Raw genomic sequence first — 24,619 nt, 5'->3', positions numbered from 1 at the left:
ACCCAGCTGTACCCCTCATCCCCCAAATAATTAGAGGAAACAGACTTGCACAGTCCAGTTTCTTTAAATCTAAATACTCATTTATCTTTGCATCGATTATTTTAACAATTCGTTTGTCAATCTTACAATTAATGCTGTTTTTTCAATGAATTCGTAAGGAGCGTCTTTGTTCTTTAAAATGTGCTTGTCTTTACGAGAGCTTCGTCTATAATATGCAAAACCCATAGCTAATAGGAAAGTCTTCTCGATGGTGAATAAATTTGCATCGACTACTTCCTTACCAATTTTATGACATTTCCCTTTATAGCTAAGGTCTCAAAATGGTTTTGAAGGTTGCACATGTATCGTTTATTATGAAGAGCATGAAAAAATGCGATAATCTTATTCGAATATTATTCAAGTCTCCATCAACCAAACTCCAAAACAATCATTTGAATCTATCTGATTTGCGACTATAATCTGACCATTTCGACTTTTGTTTCCACTCACTTTTATAATATTTGTTTTGTAGGCAAATTTTTTTTTTTTTTTTCCAATTTTCATAAGCGAACTTGAAATTATTATTGAAATATTCACTGTGTTAAATTTGTGTCAAAAAAGAGAAACAATTGCATAATTATAAAAGCTGCAGAGATTTTAAAAGCAAAAATAAATAATGTTGTTTAACAGAAAGTATTTAAATGTCATACCTAAATTATATTCATGCTAAAAGTTCTTCTATTCTTCTTTTTTCTGATGAGATTGCTTTGTAAATTAGCTTCTAAATATGATAATGAAGGAGCACGGCAGTCACTGCAAGGGGATGCCACTCAAATATTTTAAATATTTTTAAATGTTTTTGGTTTCAGTTAAAACCAAGTAGTAATTAAATAATTATTTATTCGATAATAAAAAATGAACACAGTTTATACATCACGTGATGTTTAAACCACGTATACGCTACTTCCTTTTATAGGACCAAAATAATGGACGAGTCCAAGAATCTTCAAAAACATAAGTGTGGTACCATAACAGCTCTTAAGCCTTCCATATTGAAGAAAGGATTTCTTGAGTCCCTCAGCAACATTTATAAAAACAATTTCTTAAGCGAAATAACACTGCGTATTATCGAGGACACACCAGACGAAATCAATAAACTTAATGAAGGTGAATCGAACGGTAAATATTTCTAGCTTTGTTACTTTTTCTCTCAACAAAATAAAACATTTAAATATTAATTTAATATGTTTGTCAATGTTTTTTGCTTAAAACTTAATTCCCACGGTCTTATTGAAAGTCGAATTGAAGACCTTAGATACGCTATATGTGCTGTAAAAATAATGAAGCGTTATTATGTACTTAAGCTCCCTTCCTATGCGAACGAAAAAATATAAAAACACCACGTTTTGAGAACAAAAAGAAATTAAGTCCAGAGTTTTGGTGATATAAATTTCTTACCTCGCTAATCTTATCAATTTGCTCAATTTGGTCACTTAGTTTTATTTTTTTAACATAAAACACTGGCGGATGGAGAAAACGTTCAAATTAATGGAAATCAACCCAAGGCACAATAAGCAAGGCTAACACCTCGACAATCAAAAAGAAATGAATGCAAATTCACTTAAGTTATAGATATTAATTTTATTCATAAATTAGTTTTGAACAGTATTTAGATAAAGAAAAAATCACAATCAAAAAAGAAATCTAGATTACTAGTGCCTAGGTTGTTAGATCTAGGAAAGCTAGTAACTTTTAGACTACTTTAACACTATTTACATGCTTTTAGGTTAATGTTTAGATATTGTTCGTTAATTTGTAACCAACTTTTCCTTATACTTCTATTCAAACAATATACTAGATCAAGTTATAGATAGTAAATCTAGTATTAATAATATCAATTTTAAAGTTGTGTCGCAGAGATACCCCAACTCATCATGATTATTTGTGTAATTAGTTTATATGACAACGCTCTTCATGTGTACAGCTCTTTTTTCTAAGATTTCTTCATTTGAACTTCCTAAAGTTGTTTATAACGTGGAACACTAACAGCATAATTTTTATTCTAACACGAGCTAAATGCACATAAAGTAGGCATCAAAAGTATTGAAACACAAAATAAAAAAACAACAAAATAAACAAATATAACAAAAATAACAAAAACTCAAAATAAACAATAATACTTCAGTTGAGTCTTTTTTATATCTGACATCGTAGTGTTTTTCTTCGTATCTAAAACAGTTGTCGCTTGTAGTTTACTGGCACTAATAAAACAATTATAAAAAGTCACTTCACGTTTCTTATAAAAATAATTTCAGCAAAGTCATAAGTATATTTTCGCAATCACAATCACTTTACAAGCTATTTACCAAAAGTTGCCCATAGATAATGCCTGTGTGCACAACTGAAGTTCTTACTGGCACATCCTGAAAATATCTTGAAAATCAAATCTGCAATGTTTTACTTTCTTGTACTAACCAGATAACCAACAATAATAACAAGATAATAATGTAAAACAAAGTTCGTTTTATAATACTTTTCAATTACTTTAAAAAATATATACCTTTGTATCCCATCAGACTTCTTGTATCACTTTATTAAAGTATTAGCCTCTTTTTGGAGCTGCAATCGTTGTTCTACCACAACCTAACCACTCTTTTTTATTACTAGGGTTCTAAAAATAAATTACCTTCTCATCTCCAGTAACCATTTTCCAAAAATAATCTTTTTTCAAAAATTTTGCCAAATAAGAAATGCAACTGTTCAATCGGTGAATTATGTTTCTTTCCCATAACCATTTTTGACATTTTAAAATTTTTCCTAGCTCATGAAAACGCTTAGAAACAGTTGTTTGATGAGCTGAAAGCTTTTGAACTAATTCTGTTGTCATTTGGTGTAGATTTTCATTAAGCAACTCTAACAAATGATCAATTTTAGGCTTCTTGAGGTTTTCCAGAGCGTTGCTCGTTTTCAACAACATAGCATGTATAGGCGCCGAGTCCACGGGGGCAACAGGGGCAATGGCCCCCCCCCCCCCCGGAAATTTATACTAATAATATATTATCACGGATTACCTCGGGGGCGAATAGATACTCTCGCCCTCATGATAATCCGTGATAATATATTGTTAGTATAAATTTCCTGGGGGGGGGGGGCACTGCCCCTGTTGCCCCCGTGAACTCAGTGCCAATGATAGCATCCACTGCTAAATTTTGGAAACCATCTTTGATTAGTTCTAAGTTTAACTTTAATTGGTTCAAAAGCATTTTTTACCTTGTCAATACTCATAAAGCATACTATGTGTCAAATGAACTTTTTGAATTTCAACTTTTTCAAATTACTCAATGTAACAATCGAATATTTAATTTCTCAAATTAAATTGAAATCTCAAACTAAGTTTTAGAATTTAAAATATTAAAAAAAAAATAAACCAAATTTTACTGTCAAATTTTATGAAAGTGTTGATGTTAATGTAAAAAAAATAAATATGGCAAGCATATATATATATATATATATATATATATATATATATATATATATATATATATATATATACTAAACCTCTTGTAGATAACAAGGTTGAGAGATGCAATGACGAAGTTCGTTTTCCAGTTCACAAGTTGGTATTGGGCATAAACAGCAAATTCTTTGAAAAACTACTTTATGAAACTTCTATGAAAGAAAAATATGAAAAAGAAATTACCTTGAGAGTAAACCCTGGTGATAGTGAATATGTGGAGTTGCTCATTCATTCCTTTTACGACTTTGATTTGTTAAATAATATTGGCCTTTTTAAACTACTTAAGGTTTTAGAATATGGTGATCGATATATGTGTGATACACTTCTTAAACAAGGATCTGCAATGGTTGAATATGTCAGCGTTGCAACAATCGATGAATGCAATTCAGTGTTAGATCGCTTAACTTTCTACCAAATTTCTCTCGGGCATGTTCAAACAAAAGATTTTTTTGTTAGTTGCTGCAACCAATACCTCATCAAATTATTTACCCCGCTAGAATGCATTGCATGTAGTGAATTACCAAACAAGCTTCACTTCTCAAGCTTGTTAATGCTATTGACGTCTGACAAGTGGCTTGCCTTTCATGAAAATAGTGTGATGACGTTTGTGTTAAACTGGTTAGAAGCCGATGAAAGTAGACAAACAGAACAAAACATCGAAGCTTTGCTTGCTGAATGTCGGTATGAATACATGGATACAACGTTTCTAACAACTGTCTTGTCTCATACTCACCCAATCCTATGCAAGTGGTCTGGTTTCTTAGACTGGTACATCAAGGCAATTGCATATCCTTCTCTTACAAAGCGTAATAATCAATCGCATGAGAGATTTAACAGATCACTAAGAACTGAAACTGCTGTATGGACTCTAGTATTTGGTTTTAGAAAACCTCATTTTCGCAGTTTTAAAGATAAAGAGAAAACAGTGTATCATATGTACAGTTTAAAAATGGCGTTTAACGAAGCTATGAAGAAATGGACATCTGATAAGTGGATAATGTACAACGGTTATATCTTACAACCAGCAATTACCTTTCGCGGGAATGAAAATAAAGTAATGCTGGAAATGTATCTCGGTAAAGAAGATCAGGAGAGGGAATTAAAAGACTTTTATCTTGAAGTTTCTTTTTGCATAGGAATTTCGGCCGAAAACAAGAAATATGATAATTCTGTTACAAAACATAAAATAGAATTCTTGAAATCTAACAGAGCTGAAACTTTAACAAATTGGGTAACACAAAAAATCTGTGTAGAGTCTTGTTATGTATGCCATCTTGTTTTTTAATTTTCATTAGCAATAAAAAAAGTTGTAGGAATTGAGTTGTTTATTGATACACCATTGTTAAACATCATTTCAAAAGATATAGTTTTGTCATCATGCGTTAAACATTACATGAAATTGAATTTAAATGCCACGTTTTTAGATAAGTTTACAAAATTTATATTTAAACTTATGTAACTTTTTAACGTACTCACTTTTTTAGTTAAAATGTTATACAAACCTATTCAATATTTTAAAGAAATATTTGAAGTGTGAATTCTTCTGCAAATTTAAGCAATAATTTCATAAATGACATTTTATTTGTAATGCAATATTAAGTGATTATTTGTCATTGAAATATAACATCTAATAAACATTCTGGCATATAAGTTTAAGTATTGTTTAGCAAGCTTAAAACGTTATGGAAAATATGAGATAACTAAACTTAACTTTTTTTAATTTTCTTTTTAAGCACAATGCACGTTATACTTTAAAAGAAAACTTTTACAATTATAGAAATCAATCAAAATACTTAAGAGAAGTGAAATAAAATACTGGCACAGCGCGATTGAAATGGTTGCTCCTTTGAGTATGCACTTACGCCAAAGTTTAAACCTGATCATCACTGTTGCAAGGTCATCTTGAGTGTGAGCAAATTTTGCAAATAGTTCCCATGCATGCGCATCCGCTCAGTTGAGCGTTTGTATAAACTGACCAAAAAGCTCTATACAGCAAGTTTAGACTTGACTCTTAAGAGTTGACATTAGCCGCGGACATTTCATCGCGTTATTCTTCTCCTCTTTACTTAAAGCATTTCTACCTAAAATAAACCTCGGTGGAAATATACATATAACGAATGATAATTTTTTTATCAGAATTTGCAGCCAAACAAGGAACCATATAGTTCTTACACACAACCATCTGCGTTTGGTCTGTGTAAAGGCATTTGTAACTAGTTCGTCTGAAAAAGTTTCTCTAGGAGAATTTTTTATTTGTTCTAATTCAGTACAACCCTGGGTGAAACATTTAACATTATAAGTTGTCCTTCTGTTACTTTTTAAAAACCTGTAAGGATTCTTTTTTTAGAAGAATATTCTATAGTTTCAACCAATAGGCTTTCGCCAGTTGATAAATGAAATGTTATTTAAAATGCAATCAGCATTCATTTTACTTTTTAATATACGGAAACAAATTGCTCAGCCTGAATGCTTCCAAATTCACAGCAGGAGCAAAGGACATTTCTTTAACAAACAGGAGCCATTTTACATCGTTTAAAATGAAGTATTTTAAACCCAAAAGTAAATTGACGGGTGTCTTGTTTTATATTACATGGTTAGCTAGAAATATAAACTTTTGAGAAAAAGTTATTAAAAAATACAGTCTTTACAAAAAGCTAGATGAAGCTCTGGCCTGATTGTGTGGCAAGAGTCACGTTCAAATAAGAAAAGAGACTTACGAATGCGATTAAACGAAGTTGCGTCAGTTTCTTGCGTCAGATCTTCTGCAAATCGATTAAATTAGTTGCATTTTTCGAAAAAAAAGTCGTTATTTGATTCGTGATTTACGATCTTATTCTAATTAACTGTAAGATTCAATCGTAATAATATGTATCTTACGTCAGTTACGAAATTTCCGTTAATAGCTTGCGTTTAAGTGGCGTTTAAGTGGCGTTTAAGTTGCGATTAAGTTGCGTTTAAGTTGCGTTTAAACTGCGTTTAAGTTGCGTTTAAGTTGCGTTTAAGTAAATAACGATGTGGGTCTTTTTATAAATAGTGTTTTTTATACAACTTTATTTGTTTACAAAATTGTGTTCCACATACTAGATCATTTTAAAAAAAGAGTTTTTAAAGTCTTATTTTTGATGGTATTTTTATTAGTATTGTTAAGTTTACTGAATTTATTGATGTATTAATAATGAAACTTAATTTTTGTTACTTGTATTTTAATCGTTATTTACGATTTGTAAACGTAAATATTCGTCAGCTACGAAATTTACCTACATTCTTTCAACTAAATTTCTACAGTCCTGGTGTCAATAAAATGTCAAAATCTTTCATATGGCGATGGTTTGGTAAGGTCAACGAGGGTGACTCGTAAGAGAAAGGAAACACTGAGGTCTCGGATTCAGAGGAAGAGATAGATGATGAAAGCAGTAAAGGAGCAATTGCTATTCAAAACACCTTTCAGTCTCAGTACTCAGCAATAGAAGAGCAATGTCAGAACACTAGCCAGGAAACAACTGAGAAATTAAGACTTGCCCAAGGGAGTCAAATGACAAGTTGTGATTGTTGTTAGAAGATACATCTACACACAAGTTTAACAATTTTTTCATAGTTTAAAATTCTAAACATTTTTATAGTAACTCAAAAAAAGTGAAACTGTTCTTATTGTGTGTAATATTCTTTAATAGTACGTTAGTAATGAATGGGTTTGTAGAAAAATCTTCGATAGTAGTTATCGTAAGAATGTTCAGTTTCAAAACTTTATGACAATTCAACGGAAATGATCGTAATAAGTTAATCGATGGTTCTCGTAATTTTTAACGGAAATTTCAAACAAATTAATTGATTTACGTAAGCTATAACGAACCATTCGAGCAAATTATTGGAAGTTACGAATTAGTTTAATCAATTTCTCGTTGGAATTTCAATATCACAATTTAATTGATATCGTTAATCGTTACCGTTCAGTTAATTTTACGAACATACGTAATTTTAATCTTTAATCGTTACGTTTGCAAAAAAATTCCTAAGTCATTCCTCTAATTTAAATACTTAGATGAGCCGAAGATCCTCATCAAATATTTCGTTAAGAAAACTTTTGTGCATTCTTTTTTTAAACGTATTTTAAAAATTTAGCAGCTGGTGGCGAAATTGGAGTTGTAAAATACTCCAGAATATTAAATTAGATTTTTATGAAAATGAACAAACTTTTCTAAAAAACTTTTTGCATACAAAATTTATTTTCACTAATAGTTTTTATATTTAGAGAAAAACTAAAATAATTTTTTTACAACGGCAAAAACCTTTATTTAAATGCTTACATTTGCTGAATTGTTTACAACTTCGAATTATCTTTAGTGTTTCAAAAAATGCAATTCAACCAAGCTAAACAAATATCTGATCCCCTTTTACTCGCACTAAAAAACCAGTTATAGAATTGTTTAAAGTAGCATTTGCAGATCATAAACTTTTAAAAAAGTAACAAAATTACAACAGTTATGAATTTTCCAATCAGACACTAAGATTCTGAACTTTACTGGTGAGTTCCTTAAAATCTGGTTTCAAGTTTGTAGTTGGTGTTCAAAGTAATTCTGACAAATGTTCACTGGTTAGATTTGAATGATACTTTGATTTGACAAATTTCATAGTGGAAAATAAAGATTCACGTGTGTATGTTGAACTAAAAATTGAAATAAATTTTATAATCTTTTTCAGCTGAGGATACTTATCTTCAGGCGCTATCTTCCAAAGTTCCAATGAAGTTACCCAGCCGGCATATCTTGTTTCACTTTGGATTAAAAACCCTTATAGACACGTATTCGTAACGATCCAGGCGTATATCAAAAACACGTTGATTTCACGGGAATTCTACTGGAGTTTAATACGTTTTTTAAGAAGTTTCAAACGTGTTTATTGAGGTTTTAAATACGTGTCTTTCAAGGTTTCAAGCACGTTTTAATAGAGGTTTCAGTATGGAACTTAAATCTTGAAAAAACACGTGTAGGAGACGGTTTAAGCGCAAACCAAATAACACATTGATTTTACGTAAGTTTTGTTAAATTCTGTCAAGTATTTATACAAAAGTTTCAATCAAGAAAACTTTTAAAATCATTTTAATTTATTAGAGTAACTTGCACGTTAAAGGTAATCATCTTCAACTTACAAGTTATTCCAATAAATTATTATAATAAAGAAAATAAATTATCATAATAAAGGAACATTAATGTTCCTTTCATTACTTACTTCATTATATTTATATATTTTCATTATTTACTTCTAAGCTCAGGCGTCTCGAAACGTTTTGGGAATTTCAATCGAGATTTTTATTTCGAGATGATACGAGATGATACGAGAAGTTACGAGATTGGGTTAGAAAAGTCACCAAAAAATCTCAAACATTTCGAGATTTTTTTGAGTTTTTTTCGAGTAGTTACGAGAATCTCGTATTTACTTCATTCCGAGATAGAGCGAGAATTGACGCGCGTGACAGCTGAATTGTTATTGTTTTTTTTTTTTTTTGCACTGTAAACAGAGCTAAAAGTTAAAAAACTTTAAAAGTTTAATGAATTTAGTTAAAATTATATTAAAAATATAATATTTTTTTGTTATTCAACAATATTATCATCTTTTTTACAAAGAATCAGGTAAGAAAACACTTTATTACTATATATCTTTATAATTTATTGTTTATTTTGTTGTGTCTTTTTACTTTAGTTCATTACTTAAAACTTTTTTTTAGTTTTTTAATAAGATGACTAAGTTAAAAGTTAAAAGTGAATGATGTCAGTGAAATAAACATATTTACACATACAAGTTTGCATTGTCATGTAGATGAAATGTCGTATTAAAGTAACTGGCTAATTGCATTACAAATTTTGGTAATCATTTTCCGGGAAAGTGGAAGTTTTCTTTTGTAGTTCCTAGAACTTTTTAAAGATTGGATGTATTTAATTATTGTCCTGAAAAATTTTTTTTTTAATTTTTTTTTTGATTTTGATAGTGATATTTGAATTCATACTTTTAGTTTAACAACATAGTTCGTCCAAGGACAGAAATATGGAAGCACTTTCCTAAGGAAAGAGTCATCGAAAATGGCATTGAGAAAGTTTTTGCGAAGTGCAACATTGACAACTGTGGCAATGTCTTTAAGCTTAAAGATGGAAACACCAGTGGTATGAGGCGTCACATGATTAGTTCTCACTCAGTAATCTGGCTGGCTTTGGAAAAAGAAAAGGAAGAGATAAAGCGCAAAGGAGATGTTGCCTATCAGAATCTAGAGCAGGTGAATTGGTGTTTTAAATCATTTTAATTAACCTGTATTAAACTGTTTTTACTGAGTATTAATTTCATTGTTGATTTAGGATTTTTGAATCATTTTTCTATTGTTTACTTATGAATCCAAAACTTTTTTAGTTTTTACAAAAAAAGGTACTTATTTATTACTTTTTTTAAGTTTTAGTTGTACGACGAAGGTGAGCGATACAACCATCAACACCTGAGAAAGTCAAAAACATTGATGCATACATGAGGTATAAGCCGCAGGACAAAGAGCAGCTATGTGGAGACATAGATATTCCCAAGTACTTGGCCAGATGCAACCTTCCCTTCATTCTGGTAGAAACTGAAAAAAGAGTGGAATGTTTCACGATGAGGACTGCCAATGGCTGCTTAAGTGGCCATTGAAATAGTGTTTTGTTATTTTAATCAAAATTTAGGAACAAAAATGAACAAAAAACCTTTTGTTCCAAGAATTTTCAATATATTTGAAAAATTAGAAAACTTGTCTCGTAATATCTCGAGAAATATCGAAAAAATATTTTAAATCTTGTTATTCTCGTCTAATTGTCACGTTTCGAGAAGGGAAATTTTGTGGCCAATTCTTAATCGAGAATCTCGTTACTTCTCGTAACCTCTCGAAACAAATTCTCGAAACTTGTGAAAACCATGATCTCGATCGAAACTATTCTCGAAACTCAGTGTCATTTCGAGATCTCGCATCGTAATGTCTCGTAACAAAAATAGTTTCGAGACGCCCGAGCTTTGTAATTATATTAATTATATTGGAAAAATAACGAATTCGTTAATAATAAATGATTTCTAAGAATTATCTCCACTAATACAACTTTGCATGATTTATTTAGATAATAAATTCATTTTATACTCACATACAGTGAAGTTGTTCATTAAATTTATTTTTAACTTTTTTATGTCAGCTGATTGATTTGATATATTCATATATATGATTCCGAGAATTTTTTATTACAAAATATATTTTGTCTTTTTTTAATAATTTTTAAACAAAACGAAGTAAAGGAAGAGGAAAAAGAAGAGGAAAAAGAAAGTCAAGTGAGTAAACATTTGTTTGATACTCAAATTTGTGAAAATCCATTTTTAACTATTTAATGATTACACAAACCGGCGATAAAAAAAAAACACTTTTACAATAGTTTTGCCTGATTCTAATGTTTTTGGGTGCTCTCAGTCCGAAAATTATAGCAAATATATCCATGAAGTTTTTACGTTTGAATATAGAATTATTTATATCTAATATCTGTGAGTATTAACATACTAAAACATACAGCAAATCTAACTGAAATAATAACTGTAGTGGGGTAAATAGCATCTTCGGCTTTATTTTCCCACCATTTTCATCTTGTTTGCTAGCCGCTACTTGTTTTATTTTATTCCTGGGCCTCCACAAAATCTAGTTAAAAAAATGCTTCCGCATATTTTTAATTAGATTTTGTGGAGAATATCATTATAGTAATATCAATAATAATGATAATAATGGTATTAAAAACAGTATTTACAATAAAGTTAAAAGTAATAATGATAATAAGAAATTACAATAAATATAATAATGATAATAATAATAATTGTTAAAAGTGATAGTAAAAATTAATTATTATAAAGAAGCGTGTTGAAAGTGATATTTATTATTTTATTACTGTATGTGGGTGTTGTTAAATGTGGTATTTGTAACTTAATTATTGTTATTATTGTTAATGGGCAATTTATTGGTGCGTGCTCTCCACAGACCTCTTTTTTATTATATATTCTGTTGGTGGAGAAGCATAGACTCTCTTGCTTTTGTACTAGTTTAAAAATATATATCGTCTCTCCAAACGTTCAGTTATTTTTAATCCTCGAAATTTTACATGGCGCCCGATGAAAAACTATGAAGAGTTACCGAATTAAATGATTAAAGAAAGAAGTTTATGAAGAGTTAAGTAAAATTTGAGTTATTGAACATTGAAGTAAGTGGAGTTTGTTATTTGTGATATTGTTTGGGAAGAATTTGATAGAATTAGAATTTAATTGTTGAAGGTGTTGATTGTGACGAAAATTTGATTTTATTCTAAGTTGTTGTGCATATTTATTTAAAAATGGCAGCCGCATTAGGAAGGAAAGTAGCGAGAAGGAGAGCGTTACGAGTAAGTTTTGGAAATTTGTTGAGCGAAATAAGAGAGGAATTAGAGAGTGAGGAGTTAAACTATACAAAATTAATAGGTTTAAAAAATAATTTAAGCGAGAATTATGAGAGATTAAACAATATTGATGAGGAAATATTAAATAATTTAGATCAAGAGGAAATTGAAAATGATGTTTTGGAGAGTGCGAAAATAGTTGAGTGTTATCATGAGTTGATGGCTGGAGTGACACTAAAATTAAAAAGTATAAAAATAAATGACTCAGATAAAGATTCTGTTAAAAGTTTAAATAAATCAAAGCGTATTTTACCTAAGTTAGAATTGCCAGTTTTTAATGGGAATCCCTTAGATTGGCAGGGTTTTTGGGATCAATTTAATCTATCAATTCATAGGCATGAAGGTTTAAATGATATAGATCGATTTAACTATCTAAAAAAATATTTGTCTGGCCAAGCATTGGCTACTATTTCAGGACTTTCACTCAGTTCAGAAAATTATAAAGAGGCAATTGAAATCTTGACTAATAGATACGGGAATACACAAGTTTTAGTTTCTGCACATATGGATTCTTTGTTAAGAATAAGGAAAATTAAAGATTTAAATGATCTAGAAGAATTAAGAAAACTTTATAATGATATAGAGAGCTGCGTACGTAATCTTAGATCTCTAAAAATAGAAACAAAAACTTACGGCTGTTTGTTAATTCCTATCCTTAAGGAGAAACTGCCTGATGAACTTTTGATTTTAATTTCTAGAAAATTTGCCGGAGAGTTGTGGACTTTAGATAGACTTTTACAATATTACAATGAAGAGCTACAAGCTAAAGAGTGTTGTGCCAAATATCTTTTAAAATCAAATTATGATAAAAATGAACATAAAAATTTCAAATACGATTCTTTAAACAAAAATGCACAGCAAAATTCTTCTTATAATTATAGAAATAAAAATAACTTTACAACATCAGGTTTTCATACACAAAATAGAAGAGCACCAGAACAGAGAATTTTACAATGTGTATATTGTTCAGAAAACCATAAGCCTTTTCACTGTTTAAAAGTAACAAATTTAGATTTAAGAATTGAAATTCTAAAAAAGCAAAAGAGATGTTTCATCTGTTTAAAATTAGGTCATATATCAAAATTTTGTCATTCTAACTATTCATGTTTTCAATGCAATGGAAAACACCACATCTCTATTTGCAATAAGAAGCAAACCCAGACTAGTGCAACTCTCGTAGGTGTGTCTGATAGCATTTTGCTACAGACAGCAAAGGCTAAGTTTTTTAATTCAGAGAGTGAGTGTGGAGTATTCAGAATATTATTTGATAGCGGTAGTCAGAGGTCTTATATTACCAAAGATGTATGTGAAAGATTGAAATTAAAAACTATAAGGAAAGAAGCTATAATAATAAAAACATTCGGTCAATTTAATAATTCCAGAGTTAAAAAGCTCGATGTTGTTCAACTTAAGGTAAAACATAGAAATGCTAATTTGTATGTGTATGTCGAGGCTCTATGTGTGCCAGTTATTTGTAGCCCTTTGCAGAGGCAAGAGATATCTCGAGCGTGCAAAAATTACCCGCATATTTCAAAGTTAATTCTAGCTGATTATGATGATGGTTCCAAAGATTTTCCTATTGACTTATTGGTAGGGTGTGATTTGTACCATAAATTTATGACAGGTAATGTTATTAGAGGGGTCGAGGGCTGTCCTGTGGCTTCTTCCTCTGTTCTAGGATGGGTGTTAAGTGGCCCAATGCCTTCTGTAAAAAACGTTAATAAGAAAGTAATCATGAATTTACGCGTTGATGCTAATTTAATCGAGAGTGTGGAAGATGTGCGCAGTGAGATTGATGAACTAAGAAGTGATTTACAAAAATTTTGGAGTGTGGAGAAAATGGAATCCACTGATGAGTGTGTAATACATAAATTTGAAAATGATATTATGCATAACGGTGAGAGATACGTAACTAAGCTTCCCTTTAAACCAGATCACGATTGTTTACCAGATAACTATAAAATTTGTGAGGTTAGACTGAATAGGTTAAAAAGGCAATTGCGTGATAAGAATTTGTTAAGTGATTATGACGCTATTTTTAAAGAATACGAAACGAATAAAATTATTGAAAGAGTACCTGAGAATGAAATCGCTAAGGAATCAGGAAAAGCATACTACCTAGCGCACAGGCCAGTTTTAAGAAAAGATAAGGAAACTACTAAGATAAGAGCAGTATTTGATGCTTCCTGTTCTAACAATGGATTGTCCTTGAATGATTGTCTATATTCAGGGCCAAATCTGTTATCCAAAATATTTGATGTACTACTGCGATTCCGATTAAATTATATTGCCATATTAGCAGACATTAAACAAGCTTTCTTAAATATAGAAATTTCTAGTGAGCATAAAGATTATTTAAGATTTCTCTGGTATAAAAATGTGGATGTAGAGCAGGACTCAGAATTGATTGTTTATAGATTTTTAAGAGTAGTATTTGGACTGACTAGTAGTCCTTTTTTATTAAGTGGAACAATAAGACATCACATCAAAAAATATGAAAAATCTAATGGCAAGTTTGTAAAAAGATTCATTGAAGATCTATACGTTGATGATGTCACATCTGGAACGGAAAGTGTAACGAAGGGTAAAGAATTTTATAAAAAGTCTAAAGCAATTATGTCTGAAGGTGGTTTCAATTTAAGGAAATGGAAAACAAATAGCCAAGAATTACAAAACTATTTTGATTTTAATGAGAAAATGATAAGAAATAAGGAAATAAAAAATTCAATAAGCAATCTCGATGATAGTACTTATTTAGAAACAGAATTGGGTAAAAGCGATTATGAGTATAAAAGAGTTTTAGGAATTGAATGGGACTCGAAAAATGATGAATTTATTTTTCAATTTAATGACTTTATAAAAATGTCACGGGAACTTAAAACAACAAAAAGGAATATCTTGAAAATTTCGGCATCAATTTACGATCCATTAGGCATTGTTTCGCCTATAACAGCCAGACTAAAAACAATTTTTCAAATTTTGTGTAGAGATAAAAAGGAGTGGGATGCGAGTGTGAGTGGAGAGATTGAGTTTAAGTGGAAAGAATTGTTGAGAAACGTTGAGGAGTTGAGTGTTTTAAGAGTAAAGAGATTTGCGTTTGTTAGAGTTGAGGAGAGAATAATTTCGGCAGAGTTACATGGATTTTGTGATAGCTCAAGAGAGATATATTGTGCAGTTGTTTATCTAAGAGTTAAGACGAGTGTTGCTGTGAGAGTATTTTTTTTGGCAGCCAAAACAAAGGTAACTCCATTGAAAGAGTTGTCTGTTCCTAGGTTAGAGCTGTTGGGTTGTTTGTTGTTGAGCAAATTAGTAGGAGAAGTGAAACGAGTAATAGAAGATCGAATAATTATTAGTAATGTTAGTTGTTGGACAGATTCTGAAGTGGCTTTGCATTGGATTAAAGGGAAGGAGAAAACTTGGAAACCTTGGGTGGAAAATCGTGTAGTTGTGATTAGGAAAGAGGTTGGGAGGAAGAAATGGAGGCATGTAGCAGGATTGGAGAATCCAGCAGATGTTCCAACTCGTAAGTTTTGTTTTAAGCTATTGAGTGATAGTTGGTTATCTGGACCTAAATTTTTGTGTGAGGAGGAGGTTGAAGTAGGATTGTTTGATGGTGAGAGTAGTTTGAATGTGGATGAAGTTCTGATTGAGTCGAAGGGTGTAGATAGGATAAATGAGAGTAGAGTAAATATGGTTGAGGCTGCGAGTAGTGGTAATATTGGTGTTCTGATAGATATTAAGAAGTTTAGCACATTGAACAGACTTATAATGGTAACTGGATATGTGAATAGATTTGCAAGTAATTTGATAAAAACAATTAAGAAAAACAATGGAATAATTAAAGAAAATATATTGACACTTGATGAATATGATATGGCATTTAATTTATGGTTATTAGTTGAACAGTTTTATTTACGAAATCAAGATAACTACAAGAAGCTAAGTTCATCCCTGAAGTTGTTTACTGACAAACAAAATATATTGCGATTAAAAGGACGATTTGGAAATTCGATACTGAGTTATAATGAAAAATATCCGATTATTTTACGTGATGGAATACATAGCTATTTTACAGTGTTAATTATTCGTGACGCCCATGAACGTGTTATGCATCATGGTATTGAAATGACATTAAGTCAAGTTAGAGCAAGGTTTTGGATTATTAAAGGAAGAAAAACTGTCAAGAATGTTCTGCGTAAGTGTGTTATTTGTAAGAAGATTAATGGAAGAACAATGCTGCCTCCCCAAACTCCTGACTTACCCGATTATCGTGTTAATGTTTCTATGTTTTCGTTTCAAGCTGTTGGCATAGATTTTGCTGGACCCTTATATGTAAAAAGTTATTTAAAAACTGATGCGGTATCTAAGGTTTACGTTTTGATTTTGACCTGTGCGTCTAGTCGTGCTGCTCATCTGGAATTAACTCCTGACATGAAGATCCCTGCTTTCCTACGAGCACTCAAACGCTTTATTGCACGCAGGGGCATACCTGATAGCATTACTTGTGACAATTTTAAAACATTTAAATCGATTGAAGTAAAAAAGTTTTGTTTAAATAATAAGATTATTCAAAAATTTATACTACCTGCTTCCCCTTGGTGGGGAGGATTTTATGAAAGATTGGTACGATCAGTTAAGATACCACTATTGAAGGTTATGGGAAAATCACTCGTTACTTATGAAGAACTGCAAACAGTTTTATGCGATATCGAATCTGTAATTAATAGTAGACCACTTGTCTACATGAGTGAAGATGATAATGAAGAAGCGCTTACTCCCTTTCATTTGATGTATGGACGAAATATATTAAGGAATAATGTGGAATCAAATTTATGTTTTGATATGGTTAATATCAAGAAACGTGCCATCTACTTAAAGAACTTAATTAATGATTATCGAAAGCGTTTCAGTAAGGTTTATCTGAATGAATTAAAACAACAACATTTATATAATAAGTTTAATGATAATAAACAAGAAAAGGTACTAAAAGTAAATGATATTATGTTAATTAATGACAAAGATATGACACCTCGAAGTCAGTGGAGAATGGCAAGAGTTGTGGAAGTTATTGAAGGAAAAGACAAAGCGATTCGTGGAGCTAAATTAAAGGTTATATCGAATAAAGGAACATCCAAGATATGTTTCCGACCGGTCCAAAAATTAATTCCTCTGGAGATCGATATTGAACAAGATAACAAAGATAAAGATAGTTCGAAGAAAAATGTCTGTGCAGTTGAAACCGAGATTGGGCAGAATGATGCGGCGCTCAGGTCAATTAATAAACGTCCAACCCGACAGGCAGCACTTGATGGACAATATCTAAGACAATTAAAAGAAAAATATTGTTGACAAGTCAACAGGGGGGAGTGTGTTAAAAGTGATAGTAAAAATTAATTATTATAAAGAAGCGTGTTGAAAGTGATATTTATTATTTTATTACTGTATGTGGGTGTTGTTAAATGTGGTATTTGTAACTTAATTATTGTTATTATTGTTAATGGGCAATTTATTGGTGCGTGCTCTCCACAGACCTCTTTTTTATTATATATTCTGTTGGTGGAGAAGCATAGACTCTCTTGCTTTTGTACTAGTTTAAAAATATATTGTCTCTCCAAACGTTCAGTTACTTTTTAATCCTCGAGATTTTACAATAATAACAATAGCAATAAAAACAACAATGACCCCATAATAACAACACTAAATAATAATAATAAAAATAGTAATAATAATGATAACATTAATAATAATATTAATAACAAAAATAATAATAATAATAATAATAATTATAGTGATAATAATAATAATAATAATAATAATAATAATAATAATAATAATAATAATAATAATAATAATAATAATAATAATAATAATAATAATAATAATAATAATAATATAATAATAATAATAATAATAATAATAATAATAATAATAATAATAATAATATAATAATAATAATAATAATAATAATAATAATAATAATAATAATGATAATAATAACAAAAACAATAATGATAATAATAATAATAATAATAATAATAATAATAATAACAATAATAATAATAATAATAATAATAATAATAATAATAATAATAATAATAATAATAATAATAATAATAATAATAATAATAATAATAATAATAATAACAAAAACAATAATAATAGTAATAATAATAATAATAATAATAATAACAAAAACAATAATAACAACAACAATAATGATAATAAAATCTCTTAGCCATATTTTGCTGTTTTCTTTTTGTCATTCATATTGAACTGATGACTTTGTCTGATCAATTTATGGTAGGAAAGAAGTCATCATGTAAATTATCGACTCTTGATCGTTTTTTAGCACGATGGTTTCGATGTTTTATTGATTGCTTATGTTAAATTTCTGATGTCGCTTCTTCTAGTATACCAAGAAGTGATAGCGAATGAATATTTCTCTAGAACTTAATGCAAACTTTAAGAAATAAGATACAATCTATTCATCCTTGGGATGTGCATCAACTTGAAGTTCCATTATGTTTTTACCACTATCATTATATTTGTCGCAAAATTCGGTACTTACCACTGAATTGGTTGATGCCCTTGGGCATTTTTTTGCTCAGCCTGACAGAATACAACAAAATATGGCCAAGGGATCCAAGAGGAGTCGGTGAAAGCCTCGAATAGTTTGCTTCAGTTGTAAGACCTCTAGCTCTACTAATATGCTCTGCTCGTTTTTGTGATAATTCCTTATGACGGCGCATAAATTTGTAAAGCCAGTTTTTACTTGGGATATCATCTTTAAATGGCATTTTTATACCTTGCCCTTTAACTATTTTTTGTACTGCCTTCATTAATAACTTTTGTTATCGCAAATCCCATGTTAGCGCACTGCATTAACCAAGCAACCAATTCATTCTCTATTTCTTCTCCAAGATATGATTTAATGCCAGAGTTTTGGCGTTTGGGTTGGCTTTTACCAGATAACTTGTCGCTTAAGGTACTTTTTGGAACATTAAACTTTTTTGCTGACACAAAATTTTTTCATCTTTATTTAAAGCTTTAAGTGCTGCATGCAGTTGTTCTTATGAATACAAAAACTTTTTTCGAATATTTTTATTCTTTTTTGAACCTTGCATCTTAACATTCTGCATAATACATGTATCTGTGGATTATGGAAGACTGACATACTTTCTAGCTTCAAAGTTACAGCTACCCTCGTTGCTAATCATATTTAACTTGCAAGCTTATCTATAAGCATCTCTTTTCAAAGTGTCTGTCATAGACTACCGTTCAGCATTTCGCAACTTGAATTAGAACTTTAAGAGTGGCATAGTTTTTCAAATACTTAAAAGTTATCAAATAGCTAAGTCGTACTTCGTACTTTCAAAAAACCACATGAACTTTCCTTTTAAAAAATAACAAAAAGCAGGCTTTTTTAATCAGAATTGTACAGCTTACGCTTCAAATCAAGAAACATAATAGCACCCTTTTTCTTGGCTACTTCCTTCAAAACTTTTATCCAAGTACTCTTAAGTTTAGAAATAGTATCACATTTCTTGTTCAGCTGTTCGTAGTTTCTCTTACACAATGCAAAGTTTCAGTCTTAGATGGAGTACAGCTATCGGATTGCTTTCTTCGGTATAGTAATCCTTTTTTTTTTTTTTACTAATTTCGATAAACGCACACCTTTCATGCGTAGTTAAAGGTAACCGTAACCGGCTGAATATATTGTAGTGGTCCAGCTTCGGTTTGTTTGGACCTAGGCGCTTGACATATTATTTGAGGAAGCATGCTTGGTGATTTTTACACCTTTTTACGTGACGTAATGTTAAGAAATCTGGCCATCTTGCGTAACCGCCTGTCACACCAAATATTTCACATTGAACGTCAACTTTTTCGTTGTTTCATCTTCAATATAAACCTCACAATAAGAAAAGTATTGTCAATGTCATAATCTGGTTATTGAGAAGGATCAATTGTGCTCTTAGTTTCATGATCAAGAATGAATAACTTTTCAGCAATTTGTTTATAAAATCTTCTTACGGATTGTTTCTTTTTGATCATTAACATGTTTTAGCGCAAGACCTTTTTCTTAGATCAAAAAATTAAAAAAAAAATTTTTAAGGGCTGAAACGAGCATGCATTTTCCAACTGCGTTATGTCTTCTACTCCAAGGGTGGAAGTCAACCCAACTCCAAAACAATCATTTGAATCTATCTGATTTGCGACTATAATCTGACCATTTCGACTTTCGTTTCCACTCACTTTTATAATATTTGTTTTGCAGGCACATTATTTTTTTTTTCCAACTTTCATAAGCGAACTTGAAATTATTATTGAAATATTCAGTGTTAAAATTGTGTCAAAAAAGAGAAACAATTGCATAATTATAAAAGCGGCGGAGATTTTAAAAGCAAAAATAAATAATGCTGTTTAACAGAAAGTATTTAAATGTCATACCTAAATAATATTCATGCTAGAAGTTCTTCTATTCTTCTTTTTTCTGATGAAATTGCTTTGGAAATTAGCTTCTAAATATGATAATAAAGTAGCACGGTAGTCACTGCAAGGGGATGCCACTCAAATATTTTAAGTATTTTTAAATGTTTTTGGTTTTAGTTAAAACCAAGTAGTAATTAAATAATTATTTATTCGATAATAAAAAATGAACACAGTTTATACATCACGTGATGTTTAAACCACGTATACGCTACTTCCTTTTATAGGACCAAAATAATGAACGAGTCCAAGAATCTTCAAAAACATAAGTGTGGTACCATAACAGCTCTTAAGCCTTCCATAATGAAGAAAGGATTTCTTGAGTCCCTCAGCAATATTTACAAAAACAATTTCTTAAGCGAAATAACACTGCGTATTATCGAGGACACACCAGACGAAATCAATAAACTTAATGAAGGTGAATCGAACGGTAAATATTTCTAGCTTTGTTACTTTTTCTCTCAACAAAATAAAACATTTAAATATTAATTTAATATGTTTGTCAATGTTTTTTGCTTAAAACTTAATTCCCACGGTCTTATTGAAAGTCGAATTGAAGACCTTAGATACGCTATATGTGCTGTAAAAATAATGAAGCGTTATTATGTACTTAAGCTCCCTTCCTATGCGAACGAAAAAATATAAAAACACCACGTTTTGAGAACAAAAAGAAATTAAGTCCAGAGTTTTGGTGATATAAATTTCTTACCTCGCTAATCTTATCAATTTGCTCAATTTGGTCACTTAGTTTTATTTTTTTAACATAAAACACTGGCGGATGGAGAAAACGTTCAAATTAATGGAAATCAACCCAAGGCACAATAAGCAAGGCTAACACCTCGACAATCAAAAAGAAATGAATGCAAATTCACTTAAGTTATAGATATTAATTTTATTCATAAATTAGTTTTGAACAGTATTTAGATAAAGAAAAAATCACAATCAAAAAAGAAATCTAGATTACTAGTGCCTAGGTTGTTAGATCTAGGAAAGCTAGTAACTTTTAGACTACTTTAACACTATTTACATGCTTTTAGGTTAATGTTTAGATATTGTTCGTTAATTTGTAACCAACTTTTCCTTATACTTCTATTCAAACAATATACTAGATCAAGTTATAGATAGTAAATCTAGTATTAATAATATCAATTTTAAAGTTGTGTCGCAGAGATACCCCAACTCATCATGATTATTTGTGTAATTAGTTTATATGACAACGCTCTTCATGTGTACAGCTCTTTTTTCTAAGATTTCTTCATTTGAACTTCCTAAAGTTGTTTATAACGTGGAACACTAACAGCATAATTTTTATTCTAACACGAGCTAAATGCACATAAAGTAGGCATCAAAAGTATTGAAACACAAAATAAAAAAACAACAAAATAAACAAATATAACAAAAATAACAAAAACTCAAAATAAACAATAATACTTCAGTTGAGTCTTTTTTATATCTGACATCGTAGTGTTTTTCTTCGTATCTAAAACAGTTGTCGCTTGTAGTTTACTGGCACTAATAAAACAATTATAAAAAGTCACTTCACGTTTCTTATAAAAATAATTTCAGCAAAGTCATAAGTATATTTTCGCAATCACAATCACTTTACAAGCTATTTACCAAAAGTTGCCCATAGATAATGCCTGTGTGCACAACTGAAGTTCTTACTGGCACATCCTGAAAATATCTTGAAAATCAAATCTGCAATGTTTTACTTTCTTGTACTAACCAGATAACCAACAATAATAACAAGATAATAATGTAAAACAAAGTTCGTTTTATAATACTTTTCAATTACTTTAAAAAATATATACCTTTGTATCCCATCAGACTTCTTGTATCACTTTATTAAAGTATTAGCCTCTTTTTGGAGCTGCAATCGTTGTTCTACCACAACCTAACCACTCTTTTTTATTACTAGGGTTCTAAAAATAAATTACCTTCTCATCTCCAGTAACCATTTTCCAAAAATAATCTTTTTTCAAAAATTTTGCCAAATAAGAAATGCAACTGTTCAATCGGTGAATTATGTTTCTTTCCCATAACCATTTTTGACATTTTAAAATTTTTCCTAGCTCATGAAAACGCTTAGAAACAGTTGTTTGATGAGCTGAAAGCTTTTGAACTAATTCTGTTGTCATTTGGTGTAGATTTTCATTAAGCAACTCTAACAAATGATCAATTTTAGGCTTCTTGAGGTTTTCCAGAGCGTTGCTCGTTTTCAACAACATAGCATGTATAGGCGCCGAGTCCACGGGGGCAACAGGGGCAATGGCCCCCCCCCCCCCCGGAAATTTATACTAATAATATATTATCACGGATTACCTCGGGGGCGAATAGATACTCTCGCCCTCATGATAATCCGTGATAATATATTGTTAGTATAAATTTCCTGGGGGGGGGGGGCACTGCCCCTGTTGCCCCCGTGAACTCAGTGCCAATGATAGCATCCACTGCTAAATTTTGGAAACCATCTTTGATTAGTTCTAAGTTTAACTTTAATTGGTTCAAAAGCATTTTTTACCTTGTCAATACTCATAAAGCATACTATGTGTCAAATGAACTTTTTGAATTTCAACTTTTTCAAATTACTCAATGTAACAATCGAATATTTAATTTCTCAAATTAAATTGAAATCTCAAACTAAGTTTTAGAATTTAAAATATTAAAAAAAAAATAAACCAAATTTTACTGTCAAATTTTATGAAAGTGTTGATGTTAATGTAAAAAAAATAAATATGGCAAGCATATATATATATATATATATATATATATATATATATATATATATATATATATATATATACTAAACCTCTTGTAGATAACAAGGTTGAGAGATGCAATGACGAAGTTCGTTTTCCAGTTCACAAGTTGGTATTGGGCATAAACAGCAAATTCTTTGAAAAACTACTTTATGAAACTTCTATGAAAGAAAAATATGAAAAAGAAATTACCTTGAGAGTAAACCCTGGTGATAGTGAATATGTGGAGTTGCTCATTCATTCCTTTTACGACTTTGATTTGTTAAATAATATTGGCCTTTTTAAACTACTTAAGGTTTTAGAATATGGTGATCGATATATGTGTGATACACTTCTTAAACAAGGATCTGCAATGGTTGAATATGTCAGCGTTGCAACAATCGATGAATGCAATTCAGTGTTAGATCGCTTAACTTTCTACCAAATTTCTCTCGGGCATGTTCAAACAAAAGATTTTTTTGTTAGTTGCTGCAACCAATACCTCATCAAATTATTTACCCCGCTAGAATGCATTGCATGTAGTGAATTACCAAACAAGCTTCACTTCTCAAGCTTGTTAATGCTATTGACGTCTGACAAGTGGCTTGCCTTTCATGAAAATAGTGTGATGACGTTTGTGTTAAACTGGTTAGAAGCCGATGAAAGTAGACAAACAGAACAAAACATCGAAGCTTTGCTTGCTGAATGTCGGTATGAATACATGGATACAACGTTTCTAACAACTGTCTTGTCTCATACTCACCCAATCCTATGCAAGTGGTCTGGTTTCTTAGACTGGTACATCAAGGCAATTGCATATCCTTCTCTTACAAAGCGTAATAATCAATCGCATGAGAGATTTAACAGATCACTAAGAACTGAAACTGCTGTATGGACTCTAGTATTTGGTTTTAGAAAACCTCATTTTCGCAGTTTTAAAGATAAAGAGAAAACAGTGTATCATATGTACAGTTTAAAAATGGCGTTTAACGAAGCTATGAAGAAATGGACATCTGATAAGTGGATAATGTACAACGGTTATATCTTACAACCAGCAATTACCTTTCGCGGGAATGAAAATAAAGTAATGCTGGAAATGTATCTCGGTAAAGAAGATCAGGAGAGGGAATTAAAAGACTTTTATCTTGAAGTTTCTTTTTGCATAGGAATTTCGGCCGAAAACAAGAAATATGATAATTCTGTTACAAAACATAAAATAGAATTCTTGAAATCTAACAGAGCTGAAACTTTAACAAATTGGGTAACACAAAAAATCTGTGTAGAGTCTTGTTATGTATGCCATCTTGTTTTTTAATTTTCATTAGCAATAAAAAAAGTTGTAGGAATTGAGTTGTTTATTGATACACCATTGTTAAACATCATTTCAAAAGATATAGTTTTGTCATCATGCGTTAAACATTACATGA

General features: G+C 30.5%; 2 protein-coding genes and 1 long non-coding RNA gene across 3 annotated transcripts in view; 2 read left to right on the top strand and 1 right to left on the bottom strand.

Moving 5' to 3' along the window:
* LOC149877200 (uncharacterized) overlaps window positions 1-5,488 on the top strand; it is a 9,820-nt gene extending 4,332 nt beyond the window's left edge. Inside the window, exons 3-4 of the long non-coding RNA XR_016447775.1 lie at window positions 956-1,158; window positions 5,274-5,488. This is a non-coding gene — a long non-coding RNA (uncharacterized LOC149877200). The remainder of the gene's footprint in view (window positions 1-955; window positions 1,159-5,273) is intronic.
* The window catches only part of LOC149877183 (uncharacterized), a 288,845-nt gene that overhangs the window by 114,976 nt on the left and 149,250 nt on the right, over window positions 1-24,619 (bottom strand). The gene's annotated exons all lie outside the window — the stretch shown is intronic.
* On the top strand, window positions 11,595-17,316 carry LOC149877199 (uncharacterized). Its single transcript, XM_090074284.1, has 5 exons — window positions 11,595-14,593; window positions 14,726-15,766; window positions 15,866-16,335; window positions 16,531-16,812; window positions 16,924-17,316. Exons 1-5 carry the CDS (start codon window positions 11,866-11,868, stop codon window positions 17,314-17,316), a joined length of 4,914 nt encoding a protein of 1,637 aa, XP_089930410.1. The 5' UTR covers window positions 11,595-11,865.

The sequence above is a fragment of the Hydra viridissima genome, unplaced genomic scaffold (genome assembly GCF_058129835.1).
Source record: "Hydra viridissima isolate aposymbiotic clone 2 unplaced genomic scaffold, HvirCarnegie_v1 scaffold_16, whole genome shotgun sequence".
Taxonomy (NCBI): Eukaryota; Metazoa; Cnidaria; class Hydrozoa; order Anthoathecata; family Hydridae; genus Hydra; species Hydra viridissima.
This window is presented reverse-complemented; position numbering and strand designations above follow the sequence as displayed.